The sequence below is a fragment of the Salmo salar genome, chromosome 13 (genome assembly GCF_965601325.2).
Source record: "Salmo salar chromosome 13, fSalSal1, whole genome shotgun sequence".
Taxonomy (NCBI): Eukaryota; Metazoa; Chordata; class Actinopteri; order Salmoniformes; family Salmonidae; genus Salmo; species Salmo salar.
This window is the reverse complement of record NC_138303.1, coordinates 89,541,129-89,569,066: the sequence shown is the minus strand read 5'-3', so window position 1 is coordinate 89,569,066 and position 27,938 is coordinate 89,541,129. Positions and strand designations below refer to the sequence as shown.

The 27,938-nt window shown below is 42.8% G+C and overlaps 2 protein-coding genes across 3 annotated transcripts in view; both read left to right on the top strand.

Moving 5' to 3' along the window:
- Positions 1-441: 441 nt before the first annotated feature.
- Positions 442-22,716, top strand: LOC106568074 (CUE domain-containing protein 1). The gene is given in 13 exon segments (XM_014138079.3): positions 442-743; positions 975-1,045; positions 14,156-14,875; positions 15,907-16,043; positions 16,634-16,796; positions 17,119-17,211; positions 17,214-17,370; positions 17,673-17,744; positions 18,128-18,217; positions 18,718-18,811; positions 19,197-19,258; positions 19,425-19,494; positions 19,599-22,716. Coding segments are annotated over 11 exon segments (1,263 nt in total). The 5' UTR covers positions 442-743; positions 975-1,045; positions 14,156-14,551; the 3' UTR covers positions 19,600-22,716.
- Positions 22,717-25,990: 3,274 nt separating this feature from the next.
- LOC106568071 (kinase suppressor of Ras 1) overlaps positions 25,991-27,938 on the top strand; it is a 40,938-nt gene continuing 38,990 nt past the window's right edge. The window contains exon 1 of one of the 2 annotated variants that reach the window (XM_045692337.2): positions 25,991-26,541. In XM_045692337.2, coding sequence (XP_045548293.2) covers positions 26,332-26,541 — 210 coding nt within the window. In that variant the 5' untranslated portion in view covers positions 25,991-26,331. The remainder of the gene's footprint in view (positions 26,542-27,938) is intronic. The other variant, XM_045692334.2, reaches the window with a different exon arrangement.

Genomic DNA, 27,938 nt, shown 5'->3' with positions numbered 1-27,938 from the left:
GACGACCATTCTTAGAGGCTCAGTTTAGATCTGAATTGTGAATACCCCAAGGGAAAAGCAAGCTTGTAAGAAGCAGGTGGTTTTTGTTTGGAGCCTTTTGTCCCCCCCTCTCAGAGGATTAAGTCAGAGGCCACTGTCGCACATATGAGTTGCCTCTTGTTTTCATGAATGAATACAATTATTTTGCAAAAATGTATTAACTTTAGTACAGCAGTTATTCAGCTATTGCAATTTTGCTTTTGAAAAATAAAGCATTTGTGGATTATAAATAATACAAAAGTATATGATAGCATGTAGGCTACATAATTGCTGTTTTCCTTTATCTAAATATCCTTATTTACAAAAACCTGATAAAAGTATCATTGTTGCCCCTTGGCCTCTGTGATTCCCATATTTCTCCACTAGGCGGCTCTCTGGCTCCATGTGTCTGCGCCGCGCGTGACTCGGAACTACAGTGAAGGACTGCGGTCAGGTTATCCAACGTCAAGCAAGGCTATCCATGCTCGACTGAATTTGTGTGCAATAGCTTGATCGCCGTGGAGAAGTGGGAGAAAGAGCATCATTGGATGACAGACAGCACAGTGTTCCGTCACAACCGCAATTTGCGCCCAGAGAAAACACTTTCCGTCAACGTTTACCATCTCCCCTTGGGTAAACAAATCATTGTTTTTGAATTTCGATAGTAGCAATGGGGTCGCTACTTCCTTTTCTAGCTGCAGATGTTGGCGTCCGCTCTTTGCCTGGTAAGGGTTGGGAGTTTACATTTCACACATTCAAAATGCTAGCTAGCAAAGCTAACGTAGCTTGCTAAAGCTAGCTCACTAGCTACATTTCAATGGCGCAAGTACCATACACCATTTCAAATGTCGTTTTTTATTTTAAATACTTAAGTTATTCCATGTTAACTCTCCTGTAGACATTTTTACAGGTTTTAATGTTTCTGCTTGCAATTTCTGTTTATTAACTCGTCTTAGCTAGCTAGCAGATAACCAACCAGCAAACTGTCACCTGAAGAGTGTTACGAGATGAAGTTGGCGACCTTTTGGTGAGTGGTGTCGCGTGCTTCACTAACCACGCAGCTGTGTGCACCACGGGCACGAGCAATCCCAGTGCCATTTATCTTGTGCTGCTGCCTTGTTCACCAGGCCCCCAGGGTCTCCTGGCTCAGATGTCCATGGCTGGGGTCAATTCTATTTCAATGTCAGGTGCATATCATCACCTATCATGTTATCTCTGGTCAGCTGATTTTTGTCGTTTATTTTTTCCCCTGTTATTTTATTGCATTATCGTAAAGCATTTTTGTGTTTCAGAAAAATACTATAAAAATCATATGATGTGGATTATAGATTTTAATTGATTACAAATGTCAAATTATAATTTCTCCGGAGCTATATTACAGTACGGTTCTGGCTGTACCTTGTTAGTGCACAAGATTAGGGCATAATTTAAAGGTAGTGTACTATGTCGGCATATGTGTGGAGAATAGTAGGACTCAGTCATACAGTGCCTTCGGGAAATGTATTCAGACAGGATTGTGTCGAGGTACAGATCTGGGGAAGGGTACCAAAACATTTCTGCTGCATTGAAGATCATCAAGAACACAGTGGCCTCCATCATTCTTAAATGGAAGAAGTTTGGAACCACCAAGACTCTTCCTAGAGCTGGCCGCCCAGCCAAACTGAGCAATTGGGGGAGAAGGGCCTTGGTGACCAAGAGTCCCATGGTCACTCTGACAGAGCTCTAGAGTTCCTCTGTGGAGATGGGAGAACCTTCCAGAAGGAAAACCATCTCTGCAGCACTCCAGCAATAAGGCCTTTATGGTAGAGTTGCAAGACGGAAGCCACTCCTCGGTAAAAGGCACATGACAGCCCGCTTGGAGTTTACCAAAAGGCACCTAAAGGACTCTCAGACCAAGAGAAACAAGATTCTCTGGTCTGGTGAAACCAAGATTTAGCTCTTTGGCCTGAATGCCAAGTGTCTCGTCTTGAGGAAACTTGGGACCATCCCTACGGTGAAGCATGGTGATGGCAGCATCATGTGGTGGGGATGTTTTTCAGTGGCAGGGACTGGGGGACTGGTTAGGATTGAGGAAAAGATAAACAGAGAAAAGTAAAGAGAACCTGCTCCCGAGCGCTTAGGACCTCAGTCTGGGGCAAGGGTTCACCTTCCAACAGGACAATGACCCTAAGCACACAGGCAAGATGATGCTTGAGTGGCTTCCGGACAACTCTGAATGTCCTTGAGTGGCCCAGTCAGAGCCCGGACTTGAACCCGTTCGAACATCTCTGGAGAGACCTGAAAATAGCTGTGCAGCAATGCTCCCCATCCAACCTGAAGGGTTGAGAGGATCTGCAGAGAAGAATTTGAGAAACTCCCCAAAAACAGGTGTGCCAAGCTTGTAGCCTCATACCCAAGAAGACCCAATGCTGTAATTGCTGCCAAAGGTGCTTCAACAAAGTACTGAGTAAAGGGTCTGAATACTTATGTAAATGTGATATATATATATATATATATTTTTTTTTTAAATATAAATTAGCAAACATTTCTCAACCTGTTTTTCTTTGTCATTGTGGGGTATTATGTGTAGATTGATGGGCGAAAGCAATTTAATAATTTTTAGAATGAGGCTGTAACGTAACAAAATGTGGAAAAAGTCGAGGGGTCTGAACACTTCCCGAATGCACTGTATATAGAGAGAGTTAGGCCAGGTTTTAGGACGGCTGCCATTTTAACACTCATATAGAACTTTATTCTTGAAATGTTGGTGATGTAAGGGAGCGGTCAAAAGGTTCAGGCTTTTTCAATTTCAGTCAGAGGGAGGGTTTAGTATTCATTTTTTTGTCCAGGGGAGGATCATGTTATTTGTAAAAGATTAAATGTCAGTGTTAGTTAGCATTTTGGAATTTACGTATTGAATTAGAATGTGTAACTTTGGTGTACAACCCTTCTGCCCGGATGGGTGGGCATTTCACTTTTCCTATCAATTGGCTGTTTGATCAGTCTTTGTGCTTGGCGTATCCAGAACAAGTATCTTACAAATCAAACAGTGCTTGTAGTGATGAAGTAAGTGTTCAAAACAACTGGGAACTCGGAAATCTTCGACTTCAGTGTGTTCAAGACAACTAGGAACTCAGAATAACATTTGAGCCGACTGGGAAAATCATTTTGAACAGTAACTAGTAATTCAAAGGCAGAAGCTCTGGCATCTTTCTAGAGCTCAGACTTTTCCGACCTGAAGATCACTGAATTCATGACTTGACCTCTTTTCCCAGTTGTCTTAAAACCACCAACAAGCATGGCGTCGCAGAATTACACAGACTGTAACTCATGAAAAAAGTTTTCACAATAATGTAAGGGTTTCTTTACAATCTCTGTCTGCTGAAGAGAGTAGAAAAGTTCAATGGAATTCTGGAGTCGAAAGGACATGGTTCTTCAATGTGGACAAAGTGAATGGATGAAATCAGTTGTTGCAGGAGCTGCTACTGAATGGGGAAGACAACGGTCCATGTCGATGGCTCGGCTATCTGTATGCCTACAAGTTGTTCTCCTTTTTGAAGCAATATGTTTATCCTTGGCTTATCCTTGGTTGCCTGCCATTTCCTATTCATCTTTTTTATATATACACTACCGTTCAAACGTTTGGGGTCACTTAGAAATGTCCTTGTTTTGGAAAGAAAAGCACTTTTTTTGTCCTTTTTTAAAATAACATCAAATTGATCAGAAATACATTGTAGACATTGTTAATGTTGTAAATGGCTGATATAAAATGTATTACAATATCTACATAGGCGTACAGAGGCCCATTTTATCAGCAACCATCACTCCTGTGTTCCAATGGCACGTTGTGTTAGCTAATCCAAGTTTATAATTTTAAAAGGCTAAAATCATTAGAAAACCCTTTTGCAATTATGTTAGCACAGCTGAAAACTGTTCCGATTTAAAGAAGCAATAAAACTGGCCTGCTATAGACTAGTTGAGTATCTGGAGCATCAGCATTTGTGGGTTCGATTACAGGCTCAAAATGGCCAGAAACAAAGATCTTTTTTCTGTAACTTGTCAGTCTATTCTTGTTATGAGAAATGAAGGCTATTCCATGCGGGAAATTGCCAAGAAACTGAAGATCTCGAACAACGCTGTGTACTACTCCCTTCACAAACTGGCGCTAACCAGAATAGAAAGAGTGGGAGGCCACGATGCACAACTGAGCAAGAGGACAAGTACATTTGAGTGTCGAGTTTGAGAAACAGACGCCTCACAAGTCCTCAACTGGCAGCTTCATTGAATAGTACCTGCAAAACGGCAGTATCAACGTCTACAGTGAAGAGGCGACTCCAGGATGCTGGCCTTCTAGGCAGTGTTCCTTTGTCCAATGTCTGTTCTTTTGCCCATCTTAATCTTTTCTTTTTATTGGCCAGTCTGAGATATGGCTTTTTCTTTGCAACTCTGCCTAGGAAGGTCAGCATCCCGGAGTCGCCTCTTCACTTACAACATTAACAATGTCTTCACTGTATTTCTGATCAATTTGATGTTATTTTAATGGACCAAAAATTGCTTTTCTTTCAAAAACAAGAACATTTCTAAGTGACCGCAAACTTTTGAACGTGTGTGTGTGTAAATTCATTGTGTAGGCCTATAGGCTAATACTGCAGTATTATTACTAATAATTCATCTTTCGCTCTTGGAGTCCCAGCTTGTTGTACAGGTATTTTGTGCATTGTATTTACTACTACAGCTAGCTCTTGCTTGCTGACTGTAAAAAATACGTTTTTATTGATGAGTGAGAAAGTTAGACACACAAATATCATATCCCGCCAAAAATGATAACCTCCCCAGTTATTGTAATGGTGAGAGGTTAGCATGTATTGGGGGTATGATATTTGTGCGTCTGTACATTTCTCTCTCATCGTTATTCACTATTCATTCAGGACTATATGTAATCATGGTATCATCCACATTGATGTAGAAGTGTTTAGAAACATATTCTATTCTTATTCTACAATGAAAGTTACTCCAAAATGATACAAAATAATCTAAAATGCAACCAAAACAAACAGCAAATGCATTCAACATGTTTGTAGAGTCACAAGCTTGATGTAATCATTGCGTGCTAGGAATATGGGACTTTTGATATACTAAACTTTTGACTACTTCATGTATTGTGACTCCAAAGGTATTGTGACAAGTGAATTTGTCGCAATACCTTTGGTCCCCTAAAATGGGGGGACTATGTACATAAAGTGCTGTAATTTCTAAATGGTTCACCCGATATGGATGAAAATACCCTCAAATTAAAGTTGACAATCTGCACTTTAATCTCATAGTCATTGTATCATTGCTGGAGTACAAAGCCAGAACAACAAAAAAATGTGTCACTGTCCCAGTAATTACAGAGGACACTAATGGCTCTGGTAGGACTGTAGAGTGAAGGAAGTCTCCTCCCTGTGCTTGGCTGCCAGAGAGGCTGGGGACCTGACTGAGAAGCGCCCTGGGGAGAGCTTTAGGATTGTTGTTGTGGAAAGTGTGACTACAGGGGCAAGAATGCTGTCCCCACTGTTTTCCTGAATATGGGAGAGCTAAGCATTTCCTGTGTGTGTGTGTGTGTTTAAACCTCTCCAGGGAGAGAAGTAAACTTCTGCTCTCTATCTCGTTTGGCAGAAGGCCCAGAATATATGGACCTATCATGAATATTGGGCTTTTTCATCATAAGATCTTATTGTTAGTGAAGTGCTTTTATACCTCACTGGCACCGCAGACTTCCAGATACAGGGTCTTTGGAGTTAGGCTAATTAACGAAAATATGTCGTATTGGAGCCTCAGTTGTTTTCTTTCCTGTCTCTAGGCCTAAGTTAGAGGGAAAAAACTAAAGTAAGGGACATATTCAATGTCAGGGTAATCACATTTTGGTCCAGGACTGAGCTATAGCCTAGCCTAGCCTACACCCCAGTGTGTTTACTCAGGGTTACAGTATTGTGTTAACTGAAAACAGACATGCAGTCCTTTGTGTAGGCGGACATAATCATTCAAAGAGAACTTATGACCGCTAGTCCGCTACTCATATCAAGGGCCAGTGCAGCTCTATAAACTGCTCAAATTGGCTTAATTTCAGAATGCTCCAGGGGATGGAGAGATTCTTATTTCTCCAGCACACAGTCCGTTTCACCTGAACACCACAGTGATTTTGGCCAGTGATGAGAGCCTTTGGTGTGGAAGGCTAGCACTTTTGTATGAAGAGGGCAGTAGCCTGGTCCTATGTTAGCTTGGCTTAGGCAATCCACTGCTATTAGGCCATTATTCTGTTGCTTTACACACTGTATTTCTCTGACGGGGGATTTTGCTGCTCTTCAGGTCCGTCTTAATCAGGTTCCAAAAGTCTCTGAGGTATGATGGGAAGTTGTCAGCCTGGAAAATGAGAATCTGAAAAATAAAATTATCAGCTTTTACCTCATGACAGTGATTGAATTCATCATAAGTGGCTTTTGTCATTTTTGGGCATGACATTTTTTTGTAGATTAATATTATTTCATCATAGTTGTGGGTGTAAGACGAGGAAGTATTATATTCCCCTTATGCTACGGTAACTACCCCAAGGGTAGCAACATCAAAAGTATCTGCACCTGCTTAGGGCAACAACATCAACATCTGCCCATTCTACTATATTCCCACAGTTGACAGTGCATGTCAGAGTAAAAACCAAGACATGAGATTGAAGGAATTGTCCGTAGAGCTCCGAGACAGGATTGTATCGAGGCACAGATCTGGGGAAGGGTACCAAAAAATGGCTGCGGCCTTGAAGGTCCCCAAGAACACAGTGGCCTCCATTGTTCTTAAATGGAAGACGTTTGGAACCACCAAGACTCTTCCTAGAGCTGGCCACCTGGCCAAACTGAGCAATCGGTGGAGAAGGGACTTGGTCAGGGAGGTGACCAAGAACCCAATAGTAACTCTGACAGAGCTACAGAGTTCCTCTGTGGAGATGGGAGAACCTTCTAGAAGGACAACCATCTCTGCAGCACTCCACCAATCAGGCCTTTATGGTAGAGTGGCAAGATGGAAGACAGTCCTCAGGAAAAGGCACAAGACAGCTAGCTTTGAGTTTGCCAAAAGGCACCTAAAGGACTGTCAGACCATGAGAAACAAGATCCTCTGGTCTGATGAAACCAAGATTGAGCTTTTTGGCCTGAATGCCAAGTGTCTCATCTGGAGGAAATCTGGCACAATCCCTATGGTGAAGCATGGTGGTGGAAGCATCATGCTGTAAGGATATTTTTCAGAGGCAGGGACTGGGAGACTAGTCAGGATCGAGGGAAAGATGAATGGAGAAAAGTACAACGAGATCCTTGATGAAAACCTGCTCGCAGAACCTCAGACTGGGGGGAAGGTTCACCTTTCAACAGGACAGCGACCCTAAGCACACAGCCAAGACAATGCAGGAGTGGCTTCGGTACAAGTCTCTGAATGTTCTTGAGTGGTCCAGCCAGAGCCCAGACTTGAACCCGATCAAACATCTCTGGAGAGACCTGAAAATAGCTGTGCAGCAACGCTCCCCCTCCAACCTGACAGACCTTGAGAGGATCTGCAGAGAAGAATGGGAGAAACTCCCCAAATACAGGTGAGACAAGCTTGTTGTGTCATACCCAAGAATACTCAAGGCTGTAATCGCTGCCAAAGGTGCTTCAACAAAGTACTGAGTAAAGGCTCTGAATACTTACAGTACCAGTCAAAAGTTTGGATACCTACTCATTCAAGGGTTTTTCTTTATTTGTTATAGTGAAGTCATCACAACCAAAAAAAAGTGTTTTTAATATTTTAGATTCTTCAAAGTAGCCACCCTTTGCTTTGATGACAGCTTTGCACACTCTTGGCATTCTCTCAACCAGCTTCACCTGGAATGCTTTTCCAACAGTCTTGAAGCTGTAGAAAGAGGAGGAAGGGAAGCGCTACTGAGGTACACAATAGTACATTTTAGTAGACAGAAGGTGCTCTTTGGTAAAAGGGGTGAATTGGTCATCAAAAAGAAAGGAGGACCAAGGCACTCTTCATATAAAGAATTAAAATGCCTTTATTAGTATGGCATGTTCAATAGAAACAATGTTTTTTAAAAATCCGATGTGTTTCGGCTGCATGGCCTTCGTCAGGGAGTACAAAGAAATAATACAATGTCCTCTTTTTAACAGCTTTTCCAATTAGCCCTAATTTGAAGAGGGAGTGGTTACAAAATTGATTGGACACACCTAGTAAGCAATACTATACGCATTAAAAAGTGAAACACTGTAGCTGTGCCATCACAAAAAAAAAGGAAGATAATACAACTCCAAGCTAGAGGCACCAGAACACCCAGCAAGCTAGTTCCAACCCTAAACATGTCTGGGAGAGATGTCAAGAACAAGAAAGCAATATATTCCCTAGTACACTTGAACACAACAAAACATGAACAACAACAGTCTAAACATACTAAACATAGCTGAGGGCAATTGAGAAAAAAGACCACTAGATGACAGCAAATGGACCTATCACAACCCTACAGGAATGGTGAGAAATCCAAATCTTCATTTAAACCAGGGTATTTAGTGGCCTGTAGTTTGTAAATCCAAAAACTTTCCCTTTGGTTTAACTGTTTAAGACGGTCCCCTTTTCTAATAGAGGCCGGAATATGATCAATACCCATAGCTTGTAGGGAGGCAGGGTTGCCTTGGTGTAAGGACTTATAGTGCCTTGCCATGTGGGAGTCGTCATTGCCTACCCGTATGGCGTACTTGTGTTCCGCTAGGCGGTCTTGAAGGCGTCTCTTTGTCCGTCCAATTTAGAACACCTTGCAATGTGGACATTCCAATCTATAGATGACATGAGTGGTTTTGCAGTTAATGAAATGCTTGACGTAATACTCCATTTTGGAAGCTGTGTCAACAAAATACTTTTTCTGTGCAATATTTCTGCAGTGGTTGCACTGGTTACATTTAAAAGAGCCCTTGGGTTTGTGGTCAAGCCAAGTTTTTTTGAGAGTCACCCGGAAGATAACTGTGTACTAATTTGTCATTTAGGGTAGGACATCTCTTAAAGCTTATGACTGGTGGCTCAGGAAAGACTTGGCGTAGTAGAGTATCACTTTGGATGATTCCCCAATTATTTTTAATGATTCTTTTAATGTTCTCTGCTTCAGTACTGTATTTTGTAACAAAATACACTCTCTCTGATGTATCACGAGGCACTCCCCTTCGCAACAAGTTCTCTGTCAAGTAATCCAGCCCTTGTACCTGCATCTTTCAGGACCTGAACGCTGTAGCCCCGATTCAAGAAGCAATTCCCCAAGTCAGCAGCTTTGACACTAGTCTGTTTCCTGATCGCAAATTCTGCGGACTCTTTGGAATTGGCCATATGGAATATTCTCTTTTAGCCTTTTGGGGTGAAAGCTGTCTGCCCTCAGAATGGTATCCCATCTGTAGGCTTCCTAAAGATTGATGTGTGCAAACAACCTTTGTCATTTTTCCTAATGTCGAGGTCCAAAAAATGAATGTTATGCTTGCTGTACTCCATAGTTAGTTTGATGTTAGGGTTAATGCTGTTAAGGTATTGGTGGAAGGAAATAAGTTCATCTTCTGAGCCGGGCCAAAATAGGCGAACATCATCAATATAGCGTCCCCACCATATAATCTTGAAGCTGTTCCCTCATATGCTGAGCACTTGTTGGCTGCTTTTCGTTCACTCTGTGGTCCAATTCATCCCAAACCATCTTAACTGGGTTGAGGTTGTGTGATTGTGGAGGCCAGGTCATCTGATGCAGCACTCCATCACTCTCCTTCTTGGTCAAATAGCCCTTACATAGCCTGAAGGTGTGTTGGGTCATTGTCCTGTTGAAAAACAAATTATATCCCTACTATGTGCAAGCCAGATCGGATGGCGTATCACTGCAGAATGCTGTGGTAGCCATGCTGGTTAAGTGTGCCTGGAATTCTAAAGAAATCACAGACCGTGTCACCAGCAAAGCACCTCCTCCTCCATGTTTCACAGTGGGAACCACACATGCTGAGATCATCTGTTCACCTGCTCTGCGTCTCACAAAGACACGGCGGTTGGAACCAAAAATCTCAAATTTGGACTCATCAGACCCAAGGACAGATATCCACCGGTCTAATGTCTATTGTTCGTGTTTCTTGGCCCAAGCAAGTCTCTTCTTATTATTAGTGTCCTTTAGTAGTGGTTTCTTTGCAGCAATTACTCTAATGAACATCCTCTGCAGCAGAGGTAACTCTGGGTCTTCCTTTCCTGTGGCGGTCCTCATGAGAGCCAGTTTCATCATAGCGCTTGATGGTTTTTGCGACTGCACTTGAATAAACTTTCAAAGTTCTTGAAGGTTTCCGGATTGACTGACCTTCATGTCTTAAAGTAATGATGTACTGTCATTTCTCTTTGCTTATTTGAGCTCTTCTTGCCATAATATGGATTTGGTCTTTTACCAAATAAGGTCTATCCTCTATATACCCACCCCTACCTTGTCACAACACAACTTATTGGCTCAAATGCATTAAGAAGGAAAGAAATTCCACAAATGAACTTTTAACAAGGCACACCTTTTAATTGAAATGCATTCCAGGTGATTACCTCATGAAGCTGGTTGAGAGTGTTATTTCGTTGTTTTGATGTCTTCACTATTATTCTAGTAAAAATAAAGAACAACCTTGGAATGAGTAGGGGTGTCCAAACTTTTGACTGGTACTGTATGTAAATGTATTTTTTCAGTAATATTTTTCTTTATACATTTGCTCAAAACCTGTTTTTGCTTTGTCATTATGGGGTATTGTGTATAGATTGATGAGGAGAGAAAAAACTATTTAGTTAATTTTAGAATAAGGTTGTAACGTAACAAAACGTGGAAAAAGTCAAGGCGTCTGAATACTTTCCGAATGCACTGTATATAGCATTTGCCTTTTTGCTTTGCTTTGCATGAAGGTAAGACCGTTGTTTTCATCAAGCATGTTCACAGCTGTTCTGCGTCTTGAATTTGTCTCTGGCTACTTGCACAAATCAGATTGACATTGCCTACGGCACCAGGCAGGAGGTTTGTTTTCCGTTTCCATTGCCATGGAACTGGGGTCTGACAGAATTATAATTGTGTTGGCAATGATTAGAATGGTAGGGGGAGTGTCATATTCCTATCAAGCTTGTCACTGCAGAAGAGGATGCCATACTGCAAATAACTTCATACATAGTGATACCAGGTAGTCATTTTCTTATGATATGATTACCTCGCTGCCTACAATGATACCTTAGCCTAGTCAGGAGAATTGAGGTTCTTGGAAGAGATCCCCTCTTTTCATATTGATTGGCTAAATCCAAAACATCTAGGCCTAGCTCGCCAAAGATAATAATATTTGTGTGTATCTAGCACCATATGTTGTGCATTCTCTTTCATCACAGAGATTTATCAAACTGTCCTTTGCCTACTCCCGGTATCTGTAATCAGCTCAGGGCCTGACCAGCAGGCATTAGTTATGGGTGACGTAAGCAAGCCCTATGCTCTATGTAATTCACAAGGGCAAAGCAGTCCTCCCCTGGCTCCCATATCGGTAAGCAGCTCCAGCTATGCAGCCTACATGAGGACAAAGAGCTGTGGTGGATTGTGGTGCTAAATATAGCTGGGCGCTAGGTACAGATTAGTGTTGTATAGTGAAAAGTGAGGGATCAGTGTGTGGGGAATATCATTCAGCCAGCTCGGCAATGATTGATTTGACAACGTGGGCTCTCCCCCAGACAGCTCACTGGCTTCAATTGATGTCTGCCTGCAGGATGTTTGATAAGACCTATCCTATCATATCCTAGAGAGGTATCTGGAAGAAGAGCATGACGAGTGATTCTACTTTGTGGATTGGTTGCTGTAAGTCAATCCTCTCTTTCAGTCAGTTTAGCATAGCATCTATTATGCTAAGGAGTAAGTGTTAATGTAAAGATAGGCTATGTCTTTTGTATGTTCAGACTCTTCAGTCTCTGGCTTCTGCTAATCTGTATTCAGACCCCTTGACTTTTTCCACATTTTGTTACGTTACAGCTTCATTCTAAAAATTGATTAAAAAAGAAATCCTCATCAATCTCCACACCTCATAATTGCAAAGCAAAAACTGTTATTTTAAATTTTTTGGCAAATGTAATAAAAAACGGAAATATCTCATTTACATAAGTATTCAGACCCTTTACTTGGTACTTTGTTGAAGCACCGATTATAGCCTCGAGTCTTCTTGGGTATGACGCTACAAGCTTGGCACACCATTATTTGGGGAGTTTCTCCCATTCTTCTCTACAGATCCTCTCAAGCTCTGTCAGGTTGGATGGGGAGCGTCGCTGCACAGCTATTTTTGAGTGGTCCAGGCTCTGGCTGGACCACTCAAGGACATTCAGAGACTAGTCCCGAAGCCACTCCTGCATTGTCTTGGCTGTGTGCTTAGGGTCGTTGTCCTGTTGGAAGGTGAACCTCCGCCCCAGTCTGAGGTCCTGAGCGCTCGGGAGCAGGTTTTCATCAAGGATCTCTCTGCTCCGTTCATCTTTCCTTTGATCCTGACTAGTCTTCTAGTCCATGCTGCTGAAAAATATCCCCACAGCATGATGCTTCCACCACCGTGCTTCACTGTAGGGATGGTGCCAGGTTCCCTCCAGACGTGACGCTTGGCATTCAAGTCAAAGAGTTCAATCTTGGTTTCATCAGATCAGAGACAATCGGGTTCTTGGTCACCTACCTGACCAAGGCCCTTCTCCCCCGATTGCTCCGTTTGGCCGGGCGGCCAGCTCTTGGAAGAGTCTTGGTGGTTCCAAACTTCTTCCATTTAAGAATGATGTGTTCTTGGGGACCTTCAATGCTGCAGAAATGTTTTGGTACCCTTCCCCAGATCTCTGCCTCGATACAGTCCTGTCTCGGAGCACTGTGGAAAATTGCTTCTACCTCATGGCTTGGTTTTTGCTCTGACATGCACTGTCAACTGTGGGACCTTATATAGACAGGTGTGTGCCTTTTCCAAATCATGTCCAATTAAATGAATTTACCACAGGTGGACTCCAATCAAGTTGTAGAAACATCCATTTTAGAATAAGGCTGTAACGTAACAATGTGGAAAAAGTCAAGGGATCTGAATACTTTTAGAATGCATTGTATGTTTGTGTCAGATCATATGGTGTGCCATGACATCAAAAAAAAAAAAAAAATTCTAGAAGAAACTCTTAGCAGCCAGACCATAGGACAGGGCAGAGCACTGTGTCCTTGGTGCAACACTGTGATTCACAGGTTAATGTCACACTTCCCAATTTCATCCTGTGTGCTCCATTATGTTTTCAATTGGCCTCTCCTACATTCATACAATTTCTTGACTGTTTCCAGCTAGCTAATAATCACCCAAATGAAAGCTACACAGTCCGGGAGCATCAAAAACGATGGATAGAGGACAATTTTTGCACATTTTGAAGACAAGGAAATATAACCAATTCATGGTGCGACCCTTCGGGCCTTGTTGAAGCCTGAATGCGGCCCCCAGGGCAAAACCCTTATTTGCCCAAATTTGACAGTGTCTATGCCTGTTGACTGACTGTGATGAGCTGCTGCTGGGCTAGGCTGGCTTCATAGTCACACTGCGCGGGTGTTACTGCTTTTGCGTCTCTGTGAAAAACTTCTGCATGGCTGTGCTGGTGTGGCGTGTTTACTCAGTGGCAGGCTGATTCATTCAGCTCCTGTGACCTGCTTAGGCAGTGCATGTGGTGGCACTCTGGGTCATGGTGCAGTTCGCAGCGGGTGATGCCTCTAGCCTCTGCTCTGTCCTCTGCTGGCACTGGCTGACTCTTTTCTGGTGCCTGGGGACACAAGCGTTGCTGTGGGAATGCGGACACCTAGGGTGACTGGGCTGGTGCAGGGTGTCGTTGTCGGGGAAGTAATGCTATCAGACAGCAACTCTGAGACGGCCCCCAAGCTGAGTTGTAACAGCACTTTTTGTGTGTGTGTGTGTGTCCCAGAAATGTATAGCCTTATCTTTCTATAGCCTCCTTGGACACACCTCGGCTATTGCTCGAGAGGAACATGTTAATTTGCACCGCTGCTCATTGTGATGCTCAGTCATGATGTCTTGTCTGCTTCTCCACAACATGGCTGCTGTTCCTGACATTCTTCCTGTTCCCAACACTGCAGGTGCTGAAGGGATGCGTGGGCTGGAAGTCCTAGGGCACTGCTAGCCCACCTCTGCTCAGAGAGAACGCAGCACTGTGTCCTCAACACTGCCTGCCTGCCTGGGGAGACCAGCCACCACATCCTCACAGCATTGGATGCAGCTGGCTCAAAAACAGAGGAAGAAGAAGAAGAAGCGAGCCGGGCTGTCTGTGGTGTTGTGATGATGAGGGGATAACGGGGCCGAGCGCTGAGGGCCTGAGGTGGACTGGCACAGTTGAAGCAGCAGGCCAGGGTTAAGCCAGGGGAGGGGAGGCAGGCGGTGGGGCGCCCACCGTCCAGGGACCAGGAGCCACCATTTCTCGGGTGGTGTTGCCGGCGCGGAGGAGGGGCGCCGTACGGAGGCTGGAGGCTCTCTGGATGATGACCAGCCTGTTCCGCCGCCACAGCAACAGCGGTGGTAACCATGGTGATGTGGCGCCGCACGAGGAAAGCCCTGTTCCAGGTGAACTCAACAACAGTCGTCCCGGTGGGGGTGGGCGCACGGTGCGGCGTCTGGAGTTCAACCAGGCCATGGAGGACTTCAGGACCATGTTCCCCAGCATGGAACAGGAGGTGATAGAGTGTGTTCTGCGGGCCAACCACGGAGCCGTGGACTCCACCATCGACCAGCTGCTCCAGATGAGCCTAGACGGACACGGCTCTAACGACAGCTCTGACTCAGAGGACAGCCTTCCTCCTGAGGTACGTCTGGGGGCTACTGGTATAGGAACTAGTGGGTAGCCCAGATTAAACTAAGTGAACCCAACCTAAGACCGTCTGAGACTATAGCTTATCATGAAATGCATGTCAAAGTTGGCAGCTACTTTTTCACCCCATATTCATTCATACACCTTATTTCATTGTATTTATTTGTGTGCCTCTTCAAACCAGATGGTTGGCTCCTGGGGAGGGAAAAGTATTTGATGTTGCTTTTAATATGCGGTTGTAGTGGATGACATGCATTTCTCTGGAGGTCACTGTGATTATACACTGCTCTTGTTGACAGAAAGCTTTAATAGGCTGTCTAAAGCAGTCTTCAAAAGCTTGCCAATACCCAGAGGTAGGCTATACACTGTATGCTCTCTAGCAATGTGTTGACTGCTGTGAACAGCCAAGACAAGCCATTCCTTTGGACATTCATGAACTCCCTTTGTACTGATGCATAAACTCTTTCTGAGTAGTAACAAGGTTGTATCAAGTGCCATATTGGACTGCCAAGCTGTTCGCTTTGTATTTGATTAAATTACTGCAGGTCTCTCAATTCCAACCATAGTTGGTGTTTTTATTAGCCTCAGTCCACTCTGACTGTATTTCACCAATGACACCATGCTCCACACAGGATATTATTTAACTTTGTTTAGTTTATTTCCCCCTATCACTCTGAATGACCTGAGAGAGAGGAGGAGATGTTTATCTTAATAAATGATGAAGAGCTGAACTTAATACTTATAGTGGAGTGTATTCTACCTCGCATGCTAGGCTGTTATTTGGAAAGTGAAGTTAATTTACATTGATTAAATACAGGATGAAAACCTGCTGCTTGAGGTTAGTAAAACAGCCCAATGAAAGCCCTCACATTGCCTCTTATTAAGGGCATAAAGGCTGAGCTTCATTTCCCATGAGCAGTTATAATACAGATTAATTTCATCTGCTCTTTGAAGTGTTCATATGTGCCATCTGAAGGGGTTGTCATGTCCTTTAGAACATTCTCAATGTCTCCTCTGACCCTGTAGATCCTGGAGCGAACGTTGGAGCCGGACAGCTCTGACGAGGAGCCCCCGCCGGTATACTCCCCACCCTCCTATGACATGCACATCTACGACAGGAAGTACCCAGACGAGGTCCTGCCCACAGCCTCACCACCTCCCAGGCAAGTAAAGTGAAGAGAAGATGAGAGAGAGAGAGAGAGGGAGGGAGGGAGGGAGGGAGGGAGGTCCCAGGGCCACCTGGCTGGCTCTGACCTCATTTCACTTAAAGGATAATAATAGATGGTTGGGATAATGTGAATTAATGAATACATTTTCTCTGAAACCATCATTTACATGAGTGTTGCGATACATATTCTTCTTTGGTGCTTTCTCTATATCTAATACTTGATATGGCTGGTCAGCGATTCATGCTGTGAGTGCTTTGAATGCTAAGAGGTTCATAATGCCTTCAATGCTCCACCTGCTGTCTAATGAATGCTAATGCAGCAGCTATGAAATCCATGCGAGGTACATGTTCTTAACTGTGCTCTAACTTGGGTAGATCTGTAGACCTAATACTAGTGATAGTTTTGTTATATGAACACAATGTTGTATATGTGTGCCAAGGAGAGAACCTTTCAGAAGAAAGAGCAACAGTCATGTTTATGTTAGATGGTTCTTTGAAGATGACCAACATAACATTATTGATATTTACTGTTACAGAACGTAGCATCACTGGAACTAACAATATCCTTTGCCATCTCTCTGCCAGCTTTGATGCCAGTCAAACTCCTCCCTGCCAGCCCCCTCCTTGTCCACCACCTCCCGCCAGTCAATGGCAGGTTGGCAGTTACAGGAACTGGAACCCACCGTTACTAGGCAACCTCCCTGATGACTTCCTGCGGATCCTGCCTCAGCAGCTGGATAGTCTGCCAGTAGGTAGATTTATGGGTCAGCCCCTAATGGACCATCAACCCACACTGCCATTACTTACAGACCACTGCCTGGCACTCTGCTCTGATGACCAACTGGCTGGATAATTACCAGCCTCTGCAATGGGCTGCAAGCTAAGAAAAATACAGTTCAGCTATTTATACACAATCAGTTCCCTGGTAGTCTTCCAAAAATGAAGACACCACCCAAAAAAATGAGATATTATTTTCAATTCATGGTGCAATTTTATAAAAAACTGAAGCATTTCCACATAGGACTTTGACATGTCTAACAGTATTCTCTCTGGTCCCTCCCTCCCTGCAGCGCTCATACACCAGCCTAATGCAGAGTAGTCTGACCCAGCCCTCGTCCTCTTCATCCCTGTCGTCCATGACGCAGCAGGTTCAGCCGGGGGCTGGGGCGGGGCCAGGGCAGGCCAGGTTGGCATGGAGACTGAGCAGGAGAGGAAGCTGAAGCAGTACTTGGGAGATGAGCGCATCGCCCTCTTCCTGCAGAACGAGGAGTTTATGAGGGAGCTGCAGCGCAACCGCGAGTTCCTCATCGCCCTTGAGAGAGGTGTGCACACACACACACACGTCCAAGCACACACTCAGTAATACATCCTCACACTGATTATTTTCTGCAACGTTTCCAAATGTCTTATACAGTACTAAGCGATGATATCACTATGCTTTCATCCCAATCAAGGTATGAAGAGTCATTAGAAGAAAGGTCTCTATGTCATGACAGTGCTTTCCTCTTAATTTTCACCACTTCTGTACTAGTAATTCATGAAGGAAGGCTTGCAGGTTGTCCTGCTACGTGCCTCTATGCCCATAACCCTATTGATGCTGAGACATCGGCTCTGTCTGTTTTAGATCGGCTGCAGTATGAGTCAAAGACATCCAAGTCCCATCATTCACCAGCTTTCATGGGGATGTCCACTCCAGGTAGATATCATTCATTTGCACTCCATAGCATTAAGCTACATCCTAGTACTGTCTCGCTCTGAAAATCTCCAGGTTTCATGTAGGCTCCTGCAGTGAAATGCCTTATTTTAAAGCCACACAGAGGAAGTGTGACCCGGTGTGCATCTCTGATTGATTGATCAATCAATCAAATGTATTTATAAACTTAAAAAAATAAAATAATTTACATCATCCAATGTCACAAAGTGCTGTACAGAAACCCAGCGTAAAACCCCAAACAGCAAGCAATGCAGATGTAGAAGCACATGTCTCTCTGTGCGTCTTATCATGTCTTGATGTGTGTCTTTTCTCTGTTCTTGCGTGTCTCTGTGGGGTCTATTTCACGCTGCTTGTTTGTGTTGTAGGAGATAATTGTGCCTCAGGCTCTGGGGAGGCCTGCACCAATGTTACAGACGATGCCTTGTTCCGTGACAAACTCAAGCACATGGGCAAATGTAAGAACACTCCCGATCTCTAGCTTACTTTCTGGGGCATAACTAAATCTTTTTCTCAATGTATGTGACTCTCTGTCGCTCCCAAATTCCAAATGTTATCAGAACTTTCCACATTGGGAATGTCCAGTTAGCATAAAATGGTTCTAGGAGGTTCTAGCAGTGCATGGAACTGGACATGAGGGATGGTGTCTATATACAGCAAGGTCATTATTAGAAATCAACATATATCTGTAGGACATTACCCTCTTAAAGTTGGTGCTCCAGAAAGGTATACAGTAGTAAAAGTCTCCACCGTTCCTGCTCTTAAAACTGCAAATAAGATATTAAGAATAAGATGTTTTCTGAAATATATAATTATGTATTGATGGACATATGCTTTCTCAAATCCAATCAGTCATATTAATTAAAACAAACTGAGCCCAAACTGTTAACATTTTTATTCACTCAACCAATTGTCTGTTTTCTCTCAACTTTCTATTTGATCCTGTAATCCTCCACAGCTACACGGAAGAAGCTTTTTGAAGTCGCTAGAGCTTTCTCCGAAAAGACCAGAAGAAGAAAAACGAAAAGGAGAGCCCTCTTGAAACACCATCCGTATCCTTCCACTTCACCAGTGGTCCCCTACCCCACCCATCACCTCCCCCTCCTCTCCCTGACAGGCCTCCATTGCCCAATGGTTCTTTTGTCCTTGCCAGAAGTGACCTTGAGCTTCAATTGAACTGAACAGATGCGCTTGCATTGTAAAGATGTAATTAACTATCCCTGAGAAACATCCCTGCATGTTGATGAGTGGCTGTAATATCTGCCTTTGTTTCTGAAGTTAGTGGGGTTGATTTCCAGGGAATGTCCCATTTAGTATCCATTTGGGCTTTACTAGGGTTGTGCTGAATTCTGAGGTCCTCTCATGGCCTTGACTCTGGTCCAGCAGGCTTAGTATTATGTTTAGACCACTGCCAGTCCTCTTAACATTCTGTATCAGACTGGGTAATGCTGCCTCCACTGCCAACCTCTTGGATGACGAAGATGCCGGACAGCTGAGTGGTACGTTTATCGATGTTTTAATATCATTCTAGTGAAGAAACTTAATTGAATGCTATGAGACATTGATTGGTCGATTTGTTTCATTTAGGCCTAGTCCAATTGTAAGTGGGGAGATGAATGTGGACCACATGCTTATTTGTATGAACCAACTCATGTGTCTGTACAGAGAAGGACAGCCAATTTAAGAGACCAGGCCCTCAGGAAGAGGAGGTGCCCCAGCAGGAAGTGTTGTCATGGTGAGAGAGCAGTAACTCCACCCATAAAAAACATGCCTTAAACTGTACATTTGTATGTTTTGGATTTCCTCGGCTAACAGTTATCTTACCTATTTCTCTGACAGATTTCTCATATAGTTTCTTCTGTGACAATGGAAGAACAGCATGGTTCACACTACACCTCTGGACCTGAACCAGACCGTCTGAAGTCCCATGGAATATTATTGCCTTTAGATGCTCTTCAGGACTGGGAAATTTTAAGTCCACCATGACTGATTTGGAAGTCAAAGCAATTCTTCAACCAATGAGATTTTAGCTAGCAAAATGAGCTAGCTAATATTGCTAATGATAAAGTTAGCTAGCTTGCTTAGCTATTATCCACATTGATAGGTTTGACGGCATCAAATGTGAAAGGTCAGTGATGAAACGTCACAACTCTTAAATTGGGTATCATCTCCATCTCCGACTTTCCCACTACGAATTCCAAATTGGGAGGGTCGTTCAAGTGCTTATTTCCTAGTCAAAACATTGTATTTCCCAATTCCGAGTAGCATTTGAAGGCAGTCTTTTGATTTCTTGAAATCAACAAACTAGCTAGTTAGATGCCTTTTTGTATGATTTAAATTACATTTTAATATAAAATATATATTGTTATTGATGGTGAATATTAATAATGTTATGATTTTATTTGAATGTATTACTCATTTTGAATTATTCCTGATAATATCTGGGTGATACAGTGAAAGCTGGAGTTGTAATTCCAATACGACTCAGGAGTCTAGTGCATTTTACTTGCATATCAATGGATTTGAACATATTTATACCGAACAAAAATATCAACGCAACAGTTTCAGAGATTTTGCTGAGTTACAGTTCATATCAGGAAATCAGTCAGTTGAAGTAAATAAATTAGGCCCAAATCTATGGATTTCACATGGGCAGGGGTGCAGCCATGAGTGGGCCTTGGAGGGCATAGGCCCACCCACTGGGGAGAATGAGTTGTTTCCCACAAAAGGGCTTTATTACAGACAGAAATACTCCTCAGCATCTCCCCACACATCCCCTCAGACGATCTTGCAGGTGAAGAAGCTGGATGTGGAGGTCCTGGGTTGACCTGGTTACACATAGTCTGTGGTTGTGAGGCCAGTTGGACGTACTGCCAAATTCTCTAAAACAACATTGGAGGATGCTTATGGTAGAGAAATGAACATTCTCTGGCAACAACTCTGTTGGACATTCCTGCAGTCAGCATGCCAATTACACGCTCCCTCAACTTGGGAGACATCTGTGGCATTGTGTTGCTTGACAAAACTGCACATTTTAAAGTGGCCTTTTATTGTCCCCAGCACAAGGTGTAATGATCATGCTGTTTAATCAGCTTCTTGATATGCCACACCTTATATTGGCAAAATGCTCACTAACAGGGATGTAAACAAATTTGTGTACAACATTTTAGAGAAATAAGCTTTTTGTGCGTGTGGAATATGTCTGGGATCTTTTATTTCAGCTCATGAAACATGGGACCAACACTTTACATGTTGCGTTATATATTTTTGTTCAGTGTAACTCGGTACCATTCAACAGTCTATTTCTGACCCCATGTGAGTTTGTGTGTGTGGAAAAAAATATTGTTATATTTTATTCTTACCCCAACGCAACCATATTCTCAATCTGATATTATAATCTCTTCAAAATAGTCTGCCTTGAGGTCCAATTTTAAGGTCCAGATAGGCTAATTCTTCCCGTTGGTCTATGGTATCTTCCCAGAGATGACCTATGTAGGTGAATACTGTTTCCAGTGTAACAAGAGAGCACTGGTTTGAATCAGAATCGGGACCATCGGTGTAACAGTAGCCATGTGGCTAGGGTTTCCTCCTTTAGCATGCATATGCCTATTTACTCAGTAAATCATTTATGTACTGTTTCTCATACAACTTTATAGTACAGTATTTGATACACTATACATTTTATTCTGTTTGTGGCTTCTACGTCTTTGTTTCTAACAGAAGAGAAGTTTGACCTTAAATTGAGGATTTATTCCCGAATTTCACTCTGCTTGCTATTTTCATATTTTACCATGTGTTCTTGCCGATGACTGTCTCTTCCATGCCTCTGAGGACACTACACCCCCATTGCAGCTCAGTTTTACTCAAGTCATATGTTTGTGTTTTTGTTATGTAGAGAATAAATGATTTACATTTTATTTGAAGATGCTTAGGAAAGGAATCTCCTGACTGTGTCACAATGATTCACTGGCTTTATGTGATCCTGCTGTAAATGAGACCTGTAAGAGTTGATAGAAGTTTTTTTTATTTTGAGTACCATCATTTTTTTTTTATATTGAGAATACCAGTACTTCCTGATAATACTCACGCTGGTTTAGACTGTATGTATCTGCATCATTTAGCTATGTATTTAGCTAGATGTGTATACATTGAAATGGTTTGAATGATTTATGATCTTGGGGAAATCATTGCCATAAACTATGTTGATATACGTACTGTAGTTAGCAAGAAAATAATCAATGCTCAGGGAATCTTACTCAAACACCATTTTCTTGTCGTGTTCGACCCTCTTCTCCGCCATTTTCTCCCCAACTGATTAAACACAGCTGAAATGTTTCTGATATTTATATTCTGCAGTGTTCATGGCCTACTATGCTATAATCTTTGTGGGTGGATTTTTGGACCAATTATAATTGGTTTGGTACTGCATTCTCTGGCTATACTAGAGAGAGAAGATAGCGCTCTGTTGGCCTTTGTGGAATACATCAATTCAGTACAAATGGCAAGAATTTTCAATATCAGTCCTATCCTGTAGAAAATACTGTTTTAGCAAATGCAGTTTAGACTACAATTGCTTCTTATCATCAGACCACAAGCTTAATCTGTCACCCTGTCTAGTTGTAGTTTACCTCCACTTTTATGAAAGTGAACCTGTAAATGAACCTTTAAGATTATAGATTGTTTTACACTGAAATAGGATATGGACCAAAAAACCAAAACTAGAGGGTGACTTGTTCTTAGGTGCGTAAGCATTTCATTTCAGTCTGAGCATTTTTTTTATCTGGGTTTGTGTGACGGATGAATTATTCTGTTGTCCTGTGTGTTGGTCAGGGGGCACCTGAGACTTGGTATAATTATATTGTCTTCCATGTTACCTTAGCTCCCTCCAAAGGATTTTGTGTTACATGAATGTACAGTATGGAGCCAATGTTGATTAAAACATTAACCATTTACAGTGCACCTCTTTGGGCTTGTTATTTGAAAGACTCACCATCACCCAATCAAAAGACAGAATTTATCTTTGTGAAGGTCTCATACTGTATTCCTCTATTTTTCTATTTGAAAATGCATACATGCTAGAAACCTATCATCAAATGACATTACAACTCATGTTATCAAATGCAGGTTAAAGGAAGAAATGCTAATGATTTTTTATGACTTGTACAATGTATTTCTATCTGTAAGAGAAATGCTGGTATTGATCTTGAGAAATGATGTAATCTAGTGTACATGTACTATGATCTCTTACTACTCAACCCAATCCAAAAATAGCTAAAAAATCACTTTCAGGATAACTTCTTAAGCAAATATTTTCTTGTACTGCATTTTTTTGCTACTTGAATAATACAGTTGTTGTACTCTGTGTTCATGATCTTTATTGTGTGCCAGATTTTAACACCACATATAGCATGTCCTACTAATTGCTCTATTTAATGTGTTTGTATGTGCCAGTGTGTGTGCTCCCATGTGCCTTCATTTAAAGAGTTCCCAGGAAGTGACATCAACCCATTGACTGAGCACTGCCACTGATGTCATTTCACAGCACTTAATTTTAGAACATGTTTAGTTACTCCTATCTTAGATATGGTATGTCAGACATGACAAAACAGAAATTAAAGTGGTGAAGTGGTGTGTAACTACCTGTTCTTTCATGCTTGGTACAAAGTAATTACACAGGGTATTGATCCAAAATATGCCTAAGGAATGTTAACGGTTGCAATTTCATTCATTTTCTCTTGTCCTATGTATTCCATGACTTGACTAGGACTATAGGTGATAGTAATCAATGCTGCTCAGTGAAATGATTCAATATCACTGCCTGAACGTTTTTGATCAAGAGAGGAGTTTGGACTGGGTCCTAACTGCAAACCAACTTTTGTCCACTAGATGGTGTCCTTCACAAATGTATTCCACTTTATTGCATCTGCATCCCATGCTTAGTTTTTTTCCTCTCATTTCCTCTTTCAGATAGTATGACACATCAGTGTTCTCTCGTGTTTGTAGTCCTGATCATCTCTACCATAGTATCTTGCTTATCCTTGCTTGCCTCCTCTGTTTTAGGTCAGTCCTTTATTCCTTGCTGACAGTCTTTCTCCGTTTCTGTATGACCTCCCTGTGTAGTCATTGCCACCCCTATCCTGAAGGGGGCCCCAGCCTGTATGTGTTGTAGTGGCAGACAGGCAGGCAGGGATGGTTGTGGCTACATGACATGCGTGTTGGGATGAATAAACCTGGCATGCCTTTAACCTGCTAATTGCATGGCGACTGTAGATAGATTAAAGCTCAAAGTCTGGCTGACTACCCTGCTCCTCAGATCATGCCTGGGTCTGGTCTCCCCCTCCCTGTCCAAGGATTGGGATGTTTCATGCCCCGTTTTACATAGACTGTTGTGTCTGAACTAGACATGTGAACATCACACTCAAGACTTGACAATCTAACTAACAATTTCTAGTGTTTGATCATCATCAATGCAATATAAAGGCCCTGTAAGGACAATGCAGACAGTGGTACTACATTATGAATGCAGTTGTTTCAGTGCAGCAGTCCTTCCAGGCAGGCTGTGTTTTTAGCAGGTTGACGTTTATTGTCATTAATTGTGCCCTGGAGGCAGAACAGTGATTTCCACTAGATGGGCCAGCTGTTAAGTCAAAGTTGTCTATACTGTAAAAATTTATGAAAACAAAAATGTACTTTTGGTCTTAATTTAAGATTAGGGTTAGCTGTGTGGTTTGGGTTCAAATCTGATTTTAAGACTTTGTGGCTGTGCCAGATATTCATGACAATAAATGCCAACCTCTGTGTTTTTATGGAGCAGCACTCCCACTGTCTAACGTGACCCTCCCTGGTCTCATCCTCCCTCCTCAGACCTGCAGGGTTGGCTCAGGAGATCCCCTGGCACAAAAGGACACGCAATCAGATTGTCCACAATCCAATTTATTCTGATGCACCGATTCCTGGGAGACTTGTCTCTATGGTCTACCCTAAAATGCAGCAGCCTGGCCGGCCAATGGGGCTGCAGTACAAACAGCTTAAGATGCCGTTGGGCCTGGTGGCATGGCAAAGGATGTGTGTCTATCCTCAGCTTAGCAAGCCATGTCAACAAGCTGACAAGTGCCTTCTTCCCTCCCCCACTCGATTGCTCTCATACTAAATTGTTGTAAGCTTTCCTGTAAATTAGGCCTTGCTGAATTTGAGGGAATTCTAACTTCATGAAATTGATTTGCTTGCCTTGATGCTCTCTGTGCCTTACACTTGGTAAGACTGTAACAAGCTCAGTTCAATACGCAAGAAAGAAGGGGAGCACGTTTCTGGAAATGGGACTTAGTCTTTGAGTGTGTAGGTGACGTAAAAGGCGGCAGAGTCACCTGAGTCAAAGCCAGGACACACGTTGATGTCACTCAGTGTCTCTAGACTTCAGCATTGCTATGTTGCACTGAGCAAGAGGAGGGCAGTCACATACCTCAAAGGTGAGAGTGGGACCTTAGAGGGGGTTACCTTGTTATCTGCATTTTAAGATATTACTTTAAAAAGATGAGGATCAGAATGTCTGCCTACTAATTAGTTAGTTCTATGGCAAAATAGATTATTTTGTGTGATCTCTCTTGATGTACTGAGTGTAGAGTGAAGCATGCTCCTGCAGGTGCTTTGCAGGACAGGGCTCACTCAGAAGGGCTTACATGCACCAGACTAGAAGCTCAAACTTCTCTGATCCTTAGCCTTGTATCCCCTCCATCTGTCATTATCTCTCTCTGCTCCTCATGGTCTGAGTGCTGATGAGACCATCTCTCTTCCGGCCCTGTGGACAGGTAGCCAATAGAGAGGATATTACTCAGAGTTAACATAACATTATGGAGTAAACCCTGCACCCTGAGATGGGATGCAGGCAGAACATGTGAGGAAAGCAAGGCCTTGCTCATAGTGCTGCGTCAGAGCCAGAAGAGGAGAGGAGAGGAGAGGAGGGAGGACTCCAGGGACACATCACATGTACTTACAGATCCAGAGTGAACAACGATCCACACTGATTCTCTCCACAATGCGGTTTGTTCTAATTCTGCAGTTTATAGCATGTCAAGTCCACAGGTTGTGGAGTATTGTGATATTGTTCGGATATGACTAGGTAGTTCACTGCAGTGGATCTCGGCATCATCCCTTCTTCTCTGGAGCGACACATTTCAGCTCAAGTTGATCGTGTGTGTGTGTGTGTGTGTGCGTGTGAGAGAGAGAGAGTGAGTGAGAGAGTGCGGTGCCCAGCCATAGTGAAGGACTTCGTTTCCCAAACTGCAACGCGTCCCATGATGTTTCCAACAGCTGACAGACGGTGAAAGCCTGGGCGAGAGCTGTCAGGGAGGGAGAGATCGGAGTCTCTCCGCGGAACGGGCAGAAAACACAACCCGAGCACTGTTGGATTTTGGATTGCTTTGAACCAGGATATTGATATCGAGCAATTTTTATTGTCTCAAATATTTTATTTTGAGACATTTGTTAAGTTAAAAAATATTGCGTCTTTGGTGCATGTGCATTTGAACATTTACAGTTTGCATCTACCCCCTAAACCCGTGCCCAATGCCGAGGAATGGATAGTGTGTCTGAGAAAGGTGGAAAGATGGTCGAGAGTGATGAGCAGTCGGAGAGGGATAGTGGCGGTGGCGCAGCGATGGCAGCTCTACACCAATGCGAACTCATCCAGAACATGATTGAAATCTCCATCTCCAGTTTACAGGGGCTCCGGACGAAATGCGCCGCGTCCAACGACCTCACACAGCAAGAGATACGTACTTTAGAGGTAATTAACTACTGAAAACGGATAAATACTGCGGTCCAAACTGCGGAGTCATGTATGTCCAGCTCAGTTCTGGGCTGCAGCTCTTTGGTGTCTGTATGCGAGGCGCCCCATCAGTTTCCTTATATTTTGCACAATACACTGCAGCTGTATTGCGCGATGCTATGCATGATTATTTAAAGAATAGTCCTATGTTTACACATACTGTATACACTGTGACTTCCCACATAGGCTAGGCTATTGATATGCTATAAATAGACTTGTCACTGACGTTTATCTGGTTATTATTGTGACCTCTTTATGTAGGTGAAATATTTGTCTGGAACCCCGGATATTTTGCAGCAATGTAACGTCAGCTAATGGTGCAGTTGAAATCAAACGGGCCAAATTCCTCACATCAATCTCATGATGTCATTGTCTTCCTCTTTTTATTTTCATTATATTATTGGTCACTATTCCGCATTTCTTCATCAGACAAGCCAAGTTTGGGTAAAAGACAAAATGCAGAATTAAATGGCAGAGCATTTCTCGGCAATGGTAAACACCCCTCATGCCAATAATCCTGATCAATTCCCGACCATAACTCTGAGCCAATTAAGGCCAAGGTGTCGATATTGACAGTGTTCACTGCCTAATGCGTTCCCTGCACCTGTCTGTGGATCCAAATTCATTTCAGTCGTGTCGGGGATAACTTGGTTAGCATGTGTAAACAATTCTGATGAACCAACCAGGGGTTAAATTGTGCATAGGGTGATGGCCTACGTATAGGCTCCGGTCTTTAGGGCTATAATATGGTAGTGTGCGCTAGTTTACTGTACTATGCACTTGGAAAATATTATCATAAGAATAATAGAATAGGGAAATTGTATTATACAGCAATATCATGTTTGTGGGTTTAGATAGATGAGAATACTGTCATGACATTGGTCCGGCCTGCATTCAGTCACCAACACACACAAATATATACTGTATAAATCTAGCCATACTCTGCATGCAAATTAAATAAAATACTCATATCAGTGATATATGCATGATCTAAACATCTGAATACTATTTTCAGTATGGTGTTTGAATTTGAGGAAAGCACATGCTACTACTCTTCCACTCCAGATTGAGATCACTTAATTGGTCAATTGAACAAAAGGTCCAAATCAAATTTGACTTCCACTTTTAACCCAACCCCTCCGAAAGACACGCATACACTCAGTGGCCAGTTTATTAGGTACACCACCTATTAAAAAAAATTGTTTGCTCCTACAGACAGTGAATCACGTGGCCCTGGCTTTTTATATAAAGCAGGCAGACAGGCATCGAGGCATTCAGTTGCTGTTCGATTGAACGTTAGAATGGGCGAACAAGTGACCTAAGCGACATTGAGCGTGGTATGGTCGTCAGTGCCA